Source organism: Prionailurus bengalensis, chromosome D1 (genome assembly GCF_016509475.1).
Source record: "Prionailurus bengalensis isolate Pbe53 chromosome D1, Fcat_Pben_1.1_paternal_pri, whole genome shotgun sequence".
NCBI lineage: Eukaryota > Metazoa > Chordata > Mammalia > Carnivora > Felidae > Prionailurus > Prionailurus bengalensis.
The window spans coordinates 60086576-60100126 of record NC_057346.1 but is presented as its reverse complement, the minus strand read 5'-3'; the positions used below and the strand labels follow the sequence as shown (position 1 = coordinate 60100126).

The 13551-nt window shown below is 52.5% G+C and overlaps 1 protein-coding gene across 1 annotated transcript; it reads left to right on the top strand.

Moving 5' to 3' along the window:
* The first annotated feature begins 1643 nt into the window (after window positions 1-1643).
* RHOG (ras homolog family member G) lies at window positions 1644-13187 on the top strand. The gene is made up of 2 exons (XM_043580399.1): window positions 1644-1755; window positions 11946-13187. The coding sequence occupies exon 2, from the start codon at window positions 12014-12016 to the stop codon at window positions 12587-12589; it is 576 nt and encodes a 191-aa protein (XP_043436334.1). The 5' UTR covers window positions 1644-1755; window positions 11946-12013; the 3' UTR covers window positions 12590-13187.
* Window positions 13188-13551: the final 364 nt, after the last annotated feature.

Genomic DNA, 13551 nt, shown 5'->3' with positions numbered 1-13551 from the left:
TCTTACATTATTTCCACTAGACAGCACTGAGAAAGGCTATTGAGTGCATGGCAGAAGTGGGGTGGGTGTATGTGTGTATGTGTGTGTGCACGTGTTTTGTCAGAGGAAGGATAATGGCAGCCAGGGGGGGAATAGTCCATTAAGGCCAAATTGTGAGAGTCTGAGTGGATTTCACCTGGAAGTCAATACAGGAAAGAAGGCAGGCAGAGGGAACAGAATAGGCAAAGACCCAAAGATGTGGGTAGGCGTGTTGTGTTTAGGAAACTAATTCTTATAGCATGATTTTTTTATTTTATTATTATTATTTTTTTTTTTTAAAGAGAGAGCTAGCAGTCGAGAGGGGCAGCGGGGAAAGAGAGTGACAAAGAGGGAGAATCTCAAGCAGATTCCAGGTTCAGCACAGAGCAGGAGGTGGGGCTCGATCCCATGACCCAGGGATCATGACCTGAGTCAGACGCTCAACCGCTCAACCAGGCGCTCCCAGCGTGATTTTTTTTTTTAAGGCATTTGTTGAATGTTTACTTTGAGTCAGGCATTGACAGCAGATCTTGTACATCCACTTTCATGTTATCTCTCCACAAGTACAGAATGAAGGAGCGGTTATACTATTTTACCAAAGATAGAACTGGGGCTCAGAAAGGTTAAGCTATTTATTCTCAGAGTTGTTCTTCCCCTTTATCTGGAAAACCTCTTGGAGACAGGGAGCCTGTTTTAAATGCCTCTCAGTTTTCCTCCACAGTACACGGCAAGGAGTTCTGCACGTGGTAGGCGCTCAGAAACTTAGTGTTGAACGAAGGATATCCATTCCGAGTCCGAGCAAGACCTGGGTGCAGAAGCACCAGAGGGCGCCCACGAGCCTGCCCACCCACCGGTCCCCTGGGCGCCTGCAGGATCTCGGGCCTGGGTGCGGCCCTGCCGCCCTCAGCAGTTGAGCGCCGCGACTAGAAGAGCGGGCTAGGGGAGCCCGGAGTCCTGCATCCGCCCCGCCCCCTCCCCAGAGCCGGGGCGCACGAAGCAGCCGGTTGCGGAACGACGACACGACATCCTGTTTTTGGGGCCCGCGGCTCCTCAGGCGCCTCTGCTGATCTTGTCTTTCCCCGGGTGCTGACGCCAGCTCCCCTTCCCCCAGTCTGTGCACCCTCCCCAGGGGTCTGGGGCCTTCCCACAACTGAATCACCACCACTCCGCACTCCCCCAGGGCTCGGGGCAGGGGTGGGGACTGCCCCAGCCGGACCCATTCTGGCCAACCCCCAGCCTCGGCCAGCGATCGATCCTGGGCTTGACTGAAGGCACGCAGCCTAGGGGTGCCTGTTCTTAACATCTTCCCGCGGGGGGGGGGGGGGGGCGACATAAGGGGAGGGGGGCAAAAGTCTAGCGCCTAGGCTAGGGCCTCTACTGGGGTGGGGGTGGCAAGGAGGAGACTGGGAGGACTGACCTTAGGAGGACTGACCTTAGGAGGCCTGACTTAGGGGCCTCCGGAGGCAGAGGGCTGGGGTCTGGAGGGGGTGGGGGTGGTGGGGGCAGGACCCTGCCGCGAGCAGGGCAGGCGGTGGGGGTGGGGGTGAGACCAGAGCTGGGGGCCCAGGCCGCCGCACTTCCTGGTCGGGCCCCGCCCCGCCCGGGCCCGCCCCCGCGCCCCGCCCCGGCCGGCCGGCCCGCCCCCCCCACTTCCTCCAACCTCCCGCTCTCACTTCCTTCTCGAGCCCCGAGCCGCTGCCGCCGCCCCCAGCTCCCCCGCGGCGGGGAGGGCACCAGGTGAGGCCCGGCGCGGTCCGGCGGGCTAGGGGTCCGGGAGAGGGGAGCCCGGCCGGCGGGGACTGCGTGTGGACGCGGGCCCGGGAAGTTTGCTTGCGGGAGGCCGCGGGCGGGAGCTTCTCGGCTCTCTGCAAGTTGGGCGGGCGCGGCCGGCCGGGCGGGGCGGGGAGTCGGCCACTGCAAGCCGGCGGCGGCTCTGAGAGGGTGGCTTTCTGTACCGAGGGAGGCTGCCCCGGTTCCCGGGAGCCGCGAGGGACCACTGAGGTGGGAGGGTCTCCCGCTCTGAGAGAAAAGTCTCTGAAGTGGAAGAGCTGGGACATGGGACTCGGGGGTGGGGTGACCTCAGAAGTTTGGGGAGGGGGGTTCCGAAGTGTGTGAGGGAGCGGGCCTTCTGGGCTGGAGAAGGCGCTCCCTCTGCTCCGGCAGTTGTGACACTTGGGAGGTTGGAGGGGGGCGGTGTCTGTGGCCTGTGAAGCCTTAGACTGCAGAGAAAGAGCTCCCTCTCTGGAAGATCTGTGCCAATCCGGACCCACACTCACAGGCTGCAGTTCAAGGTCCTGTGCGCTCAGAGGAGGGCGGAGGAGCTCCGCCAGCCCTCCTCTGTCTGTATGTCTGTTTTTCTGACGCCCATCTTCTCCATCCATGGAATCAAGCAACAAGTATTTAGTAAGCAAACATCCTCTGTGCCTAGCTGACCTGGGACTGGCCTTGCTCTTTTGGGGGTAAACTGAGGAAGGAGAGGGCCTGGTTTTGTCCGGTGCCTAGAGGTGCTGATAGCCCCTAACAAGACGGCATCACTGAAAGCAGGACTGAGAGCTAGAGAGGAGCTTTGAGGAGCTAGAGAGACTAGAGCTTCTGGGAGGCAGCAGGGGCTCTGGACTTGGGAAATTATTCGGAGCATCTCCCACTACCCCCCACCCCATCGCTAGTCCCTGAACTGTATACATTCTTATTTCTCTCCCTCTGTTCCTACTTCAGAACCTATCCACAAACCCTCCATCGTCCTCTTCTTGCATCCTTTTCAGTCTTTTCACCTAAACACACAGTCATGCCTATGTCCTGTCCTGTCACCTGCTCTGCCTCTGTGTCCATCTCTGTTCCCTGCAGATTTCCTCCTTCCTTCCTTGCCCAACTTCTGGCTCCCAAACACATACCCACCCTCTTGCTTCTTCCACCATCCCTCGCTCCTCTCATTCTCTCTATCCCCTTCCCTTTCAGTCACTTATCTCCGGCTTTGGGGTCTAGATCTTTGGTTAAGTTTGAAAGCCTTTTCAAATCTCCCTACCTCAGAGAGACAGTGATAGAGCCAATTAAAGGGCTGGTAACCCTTTCTATATGTGTGTTTGCATGGGATTGTCAGTGTGTCTATATCTTTATCTCTTGGAGACAAAATAACTGCCCTCAGCCTTGAAATGGCTCAGAGTAGGGGAAGCCAGCAGAATGAAGGGAACCTGCAGTGGGTGAGGTTGTGGTTAGGCAGGAAGAAGCAGTCAGTAGCAGTCAGGGTAGAGTGACACAGGAATAAGACTGGTAAGAGAGGCCATGGGAAATCAAAATCACCCAGACTCTTTGTTGCTTAACCAAGAGGCCAGGTCTGGAGGCTGGGGGATAGCCCAAAGGTCCCTGACTCCAATGCTTACTGGTAGCAACACCACCTGTTAGGGAGAATGGGACCAGGTCAGCTAGGTGTGATGGAAGGAAAGGGAGAGGGCAAAGGTAGGATTCTGGAGGAAAGACTATGGCTGGTCTAACTTCAGTCTTAACTGTCTTAGTTCCAATTCAGGAAAAGAAGAGGGTTGTAAGGCAAAGGTGTCTGCCCCCTCTTCCCTACTGCCTTCAGGGGCCTTCCCAGGCTGGGAATCCACGTGCCCTGGGCTACAGCAAGGTGTTGGTGACCAGAAGGCCCTCTGCTGACCCCTCTGACTTCAGGCATCCTTAATATTCCCCCTCTCACCCAGGAGCCTACTCCCCCTCTTTCAAGAATTTCTCCTGAGTCTAACTTCAGCTCAGTCTGGGTTTATAAGCTCTTGTCCCCATTCTAAAGCTCCTTCCTCAAGTCTTTGGGAAGCATACTGATAGATCCTGCCTCTCTACCTCCTTAAGTCTACTGTATTCATTTTTCACCATTAGAAAAAAAAGAGAAGTAGAGGGGAACTTTTTTGGGATTCCCAAGCACAGCTAGATTTAAGGGCTAATCTGGTTCCTCATTCTGTTCTCTTCCCTTTGCACAGTTGTCCCTCTCCCATGAATCATCCCTTCTTCCACCCACCTATATCTCCTGTTATTTCTGGGAGGTATAGGGTATTCCACTCCAGGAGGAAATCCCAGGGACCTGCAAAAAATTCCAGTTCAGAGAAGGATGTTCATACAAGGTCCTTTTTCAGCATCATGGCTCATTAAAAAACCATTCAGGAGTTCTGACTCCCCACCTGCTTAAACCAGTACTTATTTTAGGAAGAAATGGCTAATGTGAGATTGTCACAGATCCTGGTTGGAAATCTAGGATATGGAGAGTTGTTTCTGGCCAGCTTGTTTGGGCAGATGAGGTGGCTGATGTGAGCTCTTAGGAGGTCTTAAACAGCAAGATAGGAGAAGCTGTAGCTATAGTGAGACAGATATTACAATGAGGGTAGCTGGGCAACTAGGAAGAAGGTGGGGCCCTGGCCCAGAGTGAAGACCTCTCTCTCCATGCACAGTGTAAACCCATTAGTGGTGAGGCTTGTAGGGGTATGTGAGGAGGGAAACCAAAGACAAAGCCTGGGCCACCTCCCCAGAACAGATTGGTTTTCCTGTCTAGGGTCTAGCTTCCTCTTTTGTCCTCATGTCATGGGCGGAGGGCATCTCCCCAGGAGCTAGAGCCTAGAGTTGTTGCTCCTCAATTGGGGCAGGGTAGGATGGCTGTCTATACAGTAATGTCAATGCTGAATCATAGCCTAGTATGGTCTAGGCATGAGAGTCAAGGGAATGTGGAAGCAAAAAGGGCTCAGGCATCAACCAGATCCCTTTGGCCCATTTCCGGAAGGAATAAACCATTGTAGGGTCATCCTGAATGAGACCAGAGACATGGGCCTATTCCCAGCCAGAGTAACAGACCTCACCTTCTCCTTTGTGGAAGTGACATCAGACTAGAGGTTAGGAGACCCAGGTCCTTGTCCTGGATTTGCTCCCAACTCTGTATAACCCAGGTCAACTTGGTCTCTTGTAGCTCAGCTCCAGCATTAAGGAGTTGCCTGTCAGTACCTCCGATGAGCATAGAGAATACTGAAAACTCTAACTCTTCTTCCCCCAAGAAGCTCCTCATAGCAGTGCCCCTAACCCTGGGCCCTCCTGTCTCATGCCAGCCTTGATCAGAGGCCTGAGTAGTCTCTATCTGTTCAGGGACAGGACCTGCGGCTTCTTCCCCCCAAAGCACAAGGATTCTTACAGGTTGAGAGAAGAGAAGTAGGCAGAGCGTTGGGGATTTTGCTAGGGGGCAGCAATACGGGGGAGTACCCTGTGCCCTGCTCCAGCTCTGCCCCACTGACAGTGGAAAATAGATGCCGGAGTTTCCTCCCTGATGTGTTTTTCCCTTGTGGAAACCCCCTCAGACCTGGGGCGGGGCCCAAGGGATAGGGCGCCCTGGGTCTCTCTGGGTATTTTCGGGGGGGGGGGGGGCAGGATTGGGAGGATGACATTTCTGTAAAGCATGGCATTTCTGTATAGCATCGTGTGAAATGAGCAAAGGCAAAGGAAGTGCCACTTCACAGGCCTTTCGTGGGGCCCCCAGGACTGCTGAGCTGCTGTTAGGTGGGGAGGAGGAAGAGAGGAGGAAGCAAGTGTTGGAGCCTTCCTCTGTGCTGCCTGGTGGGGGAGGGTCAGTCTCCTTAGCTCCCCCAGCCAGAGCTGCCCTGGTCCTAGGGTTCACCCTTTGAGGAGCACCCCAAGTGCTGGGATGGTGAGAGAAGGAAGGGAACTGGGACTTAGTGAAAGGGTCCCAGCCCCCCACAGCCTTCCCAGCTACAACCATCTCGGATCTCATTTCCTCCTCCTTCTAGTCCCTAGTAGGTAGAGTCAGCTCTCTTTGCCTCTTACCCTACTGCTGCCATGCAGGCTCCTCTGCAGGGCTGAAGGGTGTAGAATAGCAAGAAGCAGAGAGTTCTTCGGCCTACATTCTTTTTTTTTTTTTTTTTTTAAGGCTGGGAACTAGGCTCTCTTGGGTTCTGTCCCTGCTGATGGGGAGAAGGGGAAGAACGAGGGAGACTCAGCCCTTGGCCTCATCCCAGCCCCACACTGACCTCATGTCTCCCCCCAGCTTCCTCCTCCCAGCCCAGCTGCAGCCAGCTGCAGCCCCTTTGAGCCTTTTCATATCACCTCTCCACCTCTCCTGCAAAACAAAGATTTGCAGAGCTTCTAAAGCCATCTCCAACACCAACCCTGATCCTCACCTCATCCTTGACCAAGGGTCTTCCAATGTTACCAGTCCTTATCCTTATCAGGATCACTTTTCCTACCCATCTTCCTCATCACCTCTGGGCCAGCTATGCCTGTATCCTGCCTCCCCCCCCACCCCCACCCCACCACCACCTTCCCACCTGAGGATAGGGCAATCTAGCCTGTGTGTTCATTACTCTAAATTGTACTCCATAGAGGAAGGAGGAAGTTGGTTACCCTTGTCTTGTGTCTCCGGGGCATGGAGGCTCTTCCTTGTTCCCAGAGTCAGAGTCTGGATTGATGGGGGAGGAGATGTGTATCAGTCTTCAGCTTTTGCTCAGCCCTCTGCTGGGCTTCTGGAAGTAAGCAGGACAGACTTTCCTCCTCATGAGGCATCCAGTTGAGTGCAATATATAGTAGAGACAGTGCTGGGGAAGGTAGGGCAGGAGAGGGGGTTGCTTTGATGTCCTCGAGAAGCTGGGGAACAGAACTGGGCCCTGAAGGACTGGGAGACTCTGAGGCAGGAAAGCAGAATTCCAAGAAGAGGAACTCCTCTGTGCAAAGACATTAGGGATGGATTTAGTTCATTCAGTAATTTACTAATAGCCACTGTGTGCTGTGCTCAGCCCAGGGAGACAGATCAACTAGGACCTTGCCCTCTAGACCCTCTCAGTCCAGTGATGAGAGATAAGATTCAGTTCAGCCTCCATGTGATACAAGATAGAATGTACCTGTGAGAAAAATAAGGACCAGACCTGGGATGGGATAAGTCATTTGGGATTTGGGTGATTTGCAAAAACTTTCCTGGAGGAAGTGGCAAGAGTACTTGGCTCTGGAGGACGGATGTTGGAGGTGGGGGTAGGGAGGGGTTGATGGATGGAAATAGGGGAGAAATGCTGGATTCCCACAGGGACAGCCAATATTGTTGCTTGCTGTATTTTGAAGAAGAGTATGTGGAGGCTGCTTGTAGAGGGTCAGGATGATGTGACCAGAGCTCAGGGAAGAGAATGCCCACAGATGGATTATAGTTAGAATGAATTTCAAGGAGGGCTGTAGGAGGGGATCCCCAGGTCAGGGAGGCAGGTTAGAAGGCTACAGTAAGTTCCCATTGCCTCCACACTCCCCCATCTGTTGCAGCCCATTCCTCCCCTCCCCCACTCCTAGTTGGGACACTTCCCCTACTATAACGGCCACAGATCTGGCAATCAATCTGCTGCTTCCTTTCCCTCCCCCATTCTGGGCCTGCCTGGGCCACACCCCAAGACCAGGTCCCATTGGGTGAAAGCTGGGCTCCAGGGACCACATTAGCCTCCTATGAGTTGTGCTCCCATGGACTGCTCCTTGTGGGAGCCAGATCAAGCTGGTAGTGTGAGGAGATACTTTTGCTTATCTAAGTCAAAGCTTTTGGCTGTGGGGTTATTGTCCAATTCTGGGCTTCTATGGCATCTATCCACATTTCAGTAATGGGGCAGAAGCAAACCAATCAGAAGGCAGTGGCTGCACACTCCTGTGTGCCCAGCCCTATACTTAGCTTTTCTGTGAGGGCAGTGGAGAGAAGCTCAAGCTTCAGTATTGGGGGGCACTCACAAGCTAGGAAACTTACATATGACTATCAGAGGAGAATCATACCGAGCCAAAGCCATAGCATGGCTACTAAAAGGGGTAGCCATGCTATGGACTCATGGGACTGTGAGACTGAGGCTAGGCCTTGAGTCAGGAAGATGGGAGAGGGGTAAAGGGACAACAGCATATGGAAGAGCAAGAGGAAAAGTCCAGAGGCAAGAATGAACCTGGATCCTTTACAAAGGACAGTGGAAATCCCTCTGGAGCAGAGAGCTGGGAACTCACATTTACAAAGCACAAATATTGCACTTAATCCTTATAACAACCTGATAGGTTTGGTGCTATTAGCTCATAAGGGGAAGAACTAGGATTTAAACCCAGGTCTGTCTGACTCCAAAACCTCTACCAGATTATGAGGAACTCTGAACACCAAGGTGAGGGACCAGGCATGATCTGAATGAATTTCGGGATATAAAGCCAGAATAATACTATATATATTTGCAAACCTTAATTTATTATTTACTAAACAAAAATCCTTTAAAAAAAAAAAAAGTCACCTAGTAAATAAGTCACAGATGATCCCTGACCCCAGGCAGACCAGGCCTCTCTCATGATTGGCCTCTGTAGCACTGACTGATGCTTCTTATATGCCACAGGTTAGACCCTGCCTCTAGTATGTGCCCTCCTTAAATGATCTGTGGGAACTTATTTGACCCAGCTCAGGCCATAGGATTTCAGAGAAAAGAGTTGATAGAGAGAGGATAAGGGTCTGAGCTACACCTGAGCAGGGAGAATTGGGATGATGCCACCACTGGATGCCTGCATACATGGTGCTTCCTGCCTCTTGGGATAAAAGGCATTGCTTTTGTTACCTCTTGTGCACATAGCACTTCCCAGTTTACAAAGCACATTCATTCCCATGCTCAGGGATCCTCACAGCTGCCCTTTGAAGGCAGGGAGAGCAAGTATTATCACTCCTGTTGTACAGATAAAGAAACAGAGGCTCCAGGGAGGGAAGTGACTTACTTGCTTAAGGTCTCTAAGACAGCTGGTAAGGGGTAACTTGGAGGCTATGTGACACATTTGAAGAAAACATGGGACTTTGGATGACAAAACTGGGGTTTGTGTCCTGGCTTGCATGCTAACTAGCTGTGTGATGTTGGGTTCCTTTAAGTGCCCTGAGTTTGTTTCCTAATCTGTAAATTAGGAATATTACCAGCGGGTTGTTATAAGGATCAAATAATATAACATCATGTACCTATAAAAGGTTGTACCATGTGAAGGCTTTTGACCAAGGGGCAGAGTCAGCAGGTGAATCCAAGAGGTCAAATTCAGGTATCCAGTGCTCTTGTTTCTGTACCACACTGCTTCTGCTTTGCCCTGTTTCTGGACACTACCTCACTCAAGATCCTTTTCCGGTGTCAGTCCCTGTTCCCTTGCCAGCCCGGAAGCTACTCTGTCCCTCCCAGCTTCTTTGAGGGCTGATTTACTGATTGCCGGTTGATAACCCCTCCCTAGAGAGCTGCCCGGAGCCAGCTATACTTCTAGTCTCTTGGGCCTTGTGACTGCCGGCCAGAGTTCCCTCCTTGCCTTCCTGCCTGGGCCAGCCCAGTGTTGGGCTTGTAGGGGAAGAGTTCCCAGTCACACTACCACACCCACTCCTCTGCTCTGTGTGGGACTGAAGATTTACAAGCCCAAGAGGCCTGATCTCAAAATGCCAGGGTCTCCCAGATAATCCTGTGGACACAAGTGATGGCCCTTTCCCCCCACCCAAAAAAAACTGGTTGTTTCTTTCCCCAGGGAAGGCATCACAGAATTCTGAGAATGAATGTGCCCTAACTTGCCCCAATTGCCCAGGCGTTATGCATTTGCTGACTCAGTCCTCCCACCCCCACCCTGTGCTCCTGGGGGCCTTTCATATGCCCATCATCCTATCCCCTGCTCCCAGGGTTTTTGATGTCTCATTTCATCTACCTAGTACCCTTGTCACAGGCATTTTTCTCCCCATTTCATGGATTGGGAAGCTGAGGCCCAGAGAAGCTAAGTGCCTCATGCTGGGTTGCAGTGAGTCAGCAGCAGAGCAGAGCTGGGACTAGGATTTATGTTAGGTCTCTTGACTCCCAGTCTGAGGTTCTCTCCACTGCCTTAGGGGACCCTTATTTCCTTCCCAGAGCCATTCCCTGAGGTTCTCTATCCTCTCACCTGAGGTTGAACGCATGTTTATTCATTCAAATAAGATGGAAATATTTTTAATCCCCAGAGGGGCAACCTCAGGGAGTGAAACCATTTCCCTCCAAGCTGGGACCAAGTCCTGGGTCCTTTGCAGCTCCCATATGACCAGAATTCCTTCTCTGCTTCCCAGGGAGGGATTCCTTCCCCTCCCTCCCCCCTCCCCCCCCCCCCATTTGATTTTTGAGGCTTCTGAACCAATGGTTGAGAGGTCAACCTGAGGGGTAAGGGGTTCTCAGACCAGGGTATAGTATGTGTGAAGTGAAATGGGGAAAATGGGCTCGTGGTGATGGTGCTTGGGTAGAACAAGGGATACTTAGAGACTGGGTGAGTCTAAAACAGGGCTGTCCCTTCCAGGGAGCACAGACCTGGTTGTGGGAGAGAGTCAGGGAAAGGAAGTCACATACTGGCCAGAAAAAAAGTCCCCCATGGCCAAGAGGAAGTAGCCAATGAGAGGAGGAATCTTGCCATAGCAGTATAAATAATCACAGGGCTTCCGGAAGCTCTGCTCTGTCCCAGAATTCAGAAGTTCCTCTCCCCAAGGCCCTGTGAACTACAGGGGAGACCAGGGTATTGGCTGGAGCTGGGACTTCTCTCATACTTACCCCACTAACAATTACAGCAGCCTGTTTATTTGGCATTTCCTATGTGCCACACCTCATGCCAAACACTTGCTTCACATTAGCTCATTTCATACTTTTGGCAATTCTAACACAATAGGCAAGATTGTTCCTATTTTACAGATGAGAAAATTGAGACTCAGGAAACTTAAATATGTTGCCCAAGATCAAACATGACTGGTTGGTGGAACTGAGATTAGAATCCCTGGCCAATCTGACTCCAGCATATATTCTCAGTGATAGTGCTTTAATGTCACTATGTTTTCTACCCGAGTTTAAAAGCTTCTGAAATTTTTCAGAGGCACATGCCATGATCTTAGGAAAAGGACAGAGGAAATAAATGTTTTCCTCTTCCGTCCATTCCTCTTGTCTGGGCTTGGAGGATCTACCTCACCCCACCAAGAGCCTTGAGAGAAGATGCTAATGTCTGGGAGCCACAGCCTCTGCCTCATTCATCATCATTACACACCCAGATTCCAGACCAAATTCCAGCCCTGGCACAATCTCCAGTATTCTCCTGCACTGAGTTGCCAGATAGGGTTTGTTGTGCTTACAAGAATTATGGGGTCAGCTCTCCCTCCTTTTCCTCACCTCTCAGGCACCCTGGATTGAGATAGGGCAGCCGTCTAGAGAAGTGTGCTCCTTACTCAGCAGGTTTCTCATTGTGCCTTTTGGTTTGCACACAGTAGTCAAGGTGTCAGGCTTAAGAGTTAAAACATAGTGCACTGGGCAGAATAGGCCCTGAGTTGATAGAGACTCCACACTGCATCTCAGAGTGACCTGGGACAGCTGCTCTGTGCTAGAACCCCTCTCTAGTCTACTCAGTGGGAGGGGTCCCTGTCTGGTAGAGGATCTGGTAGATCCCTACACTTGTATACTGTCTTTTTGTGTTTATACTGCCTGGAGGAAAAGGAAAAAAGTAGCTAATGCTTAGTATGACCAAGGCACTGTTCTAAATGCCTTACATGTATTAATTTACATAATCCTTACAACAACCCAATGAGGTAAGTATGATTTTATGCTCATTTTACAGATAAGAAAACTGAAACATAGAGAGGTTAAGTAATTTGTCCAGGGTCACGCATGTACAAGTAGCAGAACCAAGACTTGACCTTATTCAGTTTGGTACCAGAACTTAGGTGCTTCACATAATACATAATGCCATCTTCCTTACACCTGAGTATCTTTGCTTGGTCTTAGGGCCTCTCTCTCACTGTGTATCTGCCTCTCTAACATCTATCTTGATGGGATTGCAGGATGGTGTCAGGTTAAGAGAACAGGAACTGGTTTCCTTCTGTGTGTCCCCATTCTTCTTCCCAATGGGTAGAGGCCTCCATAACCATGAGTGTCCCTTTGATCTGTCCATAGGTCACTGCATCCAGAGGGGCCCAGAAGGGGAAGGAGGCATTGCCTCCACTGTAGCAGCTGCACCCACGATGCAGAGCATCAAGTGTGTGGTGGTGGGCGATGGGGCTGTGGGCAAGACGTGCCTGCTCATCTGCTACACGACTAATGCCTTCCCCAAGGAATACATCCCCACAGTGTTCGACAATTACAGTGCCCAGAGTGCGGTTGACGGGCGCACAGTGAACCTGAACCTGTGGGACACAGCGGGCCAGGAGGAGTATGACCGACTCCGCACACTCTCCTACCCTCAGACCAATGTCTTTGTCATCTGTTTCTCCATTGCCAGTCCGCCCTCCTACGAGAATGTGCGGCACAAGTGGCATCCGGAAGTGTGCCACCACTGCCCCGACGTGCCCATCCTCCTGGTGGGCACCAAGAAGGACCTGAGAGCCCAGCCTGACACCCTACGGCGCCTTAAGGAGCAGGGCCAGGCACCCATCACACCGCAGCAGGGCCAGGCCTTGGCCAAGCAGATCCATGCTGTGCGCTACCTCGAGTGCTCAGCCCTGCAGCAGGACGGCGTCAAGGAAGTGTTTGCTGAGGCTGTCCGGGCTGTGCTCAACCCCACGCCCATCAAGCGTGGGCGGTCCTGCGTCCTCTTGTGACCCTGGCACTCAGCTTGGAGGCTGCCCCTGCCCCCCCACCAGTTGTGCCTTGGCGCCTTGTCTGCCCCCAGCTGTGCCTTAAGGACTAATTCTGGCACCCCTTGCCAGGGGGCTCCCTGAATGCCCTTTTCTCTGAATGCCTATTTCTCCTTAAGGAGGCCCACGGAGAAAGGGGCTTTGGGCCCTGCCCCACTCTGCTTGGGAACACCAGGTATTCCTGAGAGCTCACCCAGGCCAAGGTTGGACCCCTCCCCAAGAAGCCAACCCAGTGCCCCTCCCCCATTTTCCCTACTGACCAGTTGATCCAGCTTTCCACACAGATGTTGCTGCCTATTATGGTGCCTTCTCTCAGGTTAGGAGCTCTCAGCTGTCCCTAACCTTTCCCTGGCTGCTCTTCGAATTGCTCCCCCCCTCAAGATGCTCTCTCCCTTTCCCAAAGAAGGAGCCATAGAATCCTGAGAAGATGAATGTGCCCTAACCTACCCCCATGTGCCCAGGCCTTATGCATCTGCTGACTGACTCAGTCCCCCTCCCTCCCCGGGCTCCTGGGGGCCTTTTCTACCCCCATCAGCATCAATAAAACCTCCTGTCTCCAGTGGCCCTGGCTCCTCCCTGTGTGCTGGGCATTGGGGGTTGGGCAGGGGATGGGCATGGGCTAGGGCTCCCCAGAGACTGGGAGCCTTTTGTTTCCTGTAAAAGGGGACAGGAGACAATAGGCTTCATTGTGGTTCCCCCCAGCCCCCAATTTCCCTAACAAAGCTCTGGGCTCCCTTGGAGGGGCCAGTCTTGCTCTGGGGCCCAGCCACAGATTCTATAGTGGACTGAGATGCAAAGCATTAAGAAAAACTTTGTGATCTGAGGCTCAGAAAGGGAAAAGTTGAGAACCATCAGCCTGCAGGCAGGTGCTCACAGTCCTGCACTTGAGAGCTGTTGCCTTACACCCGAAGGTGGCAGGTCTCACC

Excerpts from the sequence above, each read along its gene's own strand:
- RHOG (XM_043580399.1), top strand. The coding sequence starts at position 12,014 with ATGCAGAGCATCAAGTGTGTGGTGGTGGGCGATGGGGCTGTGGGCAAG.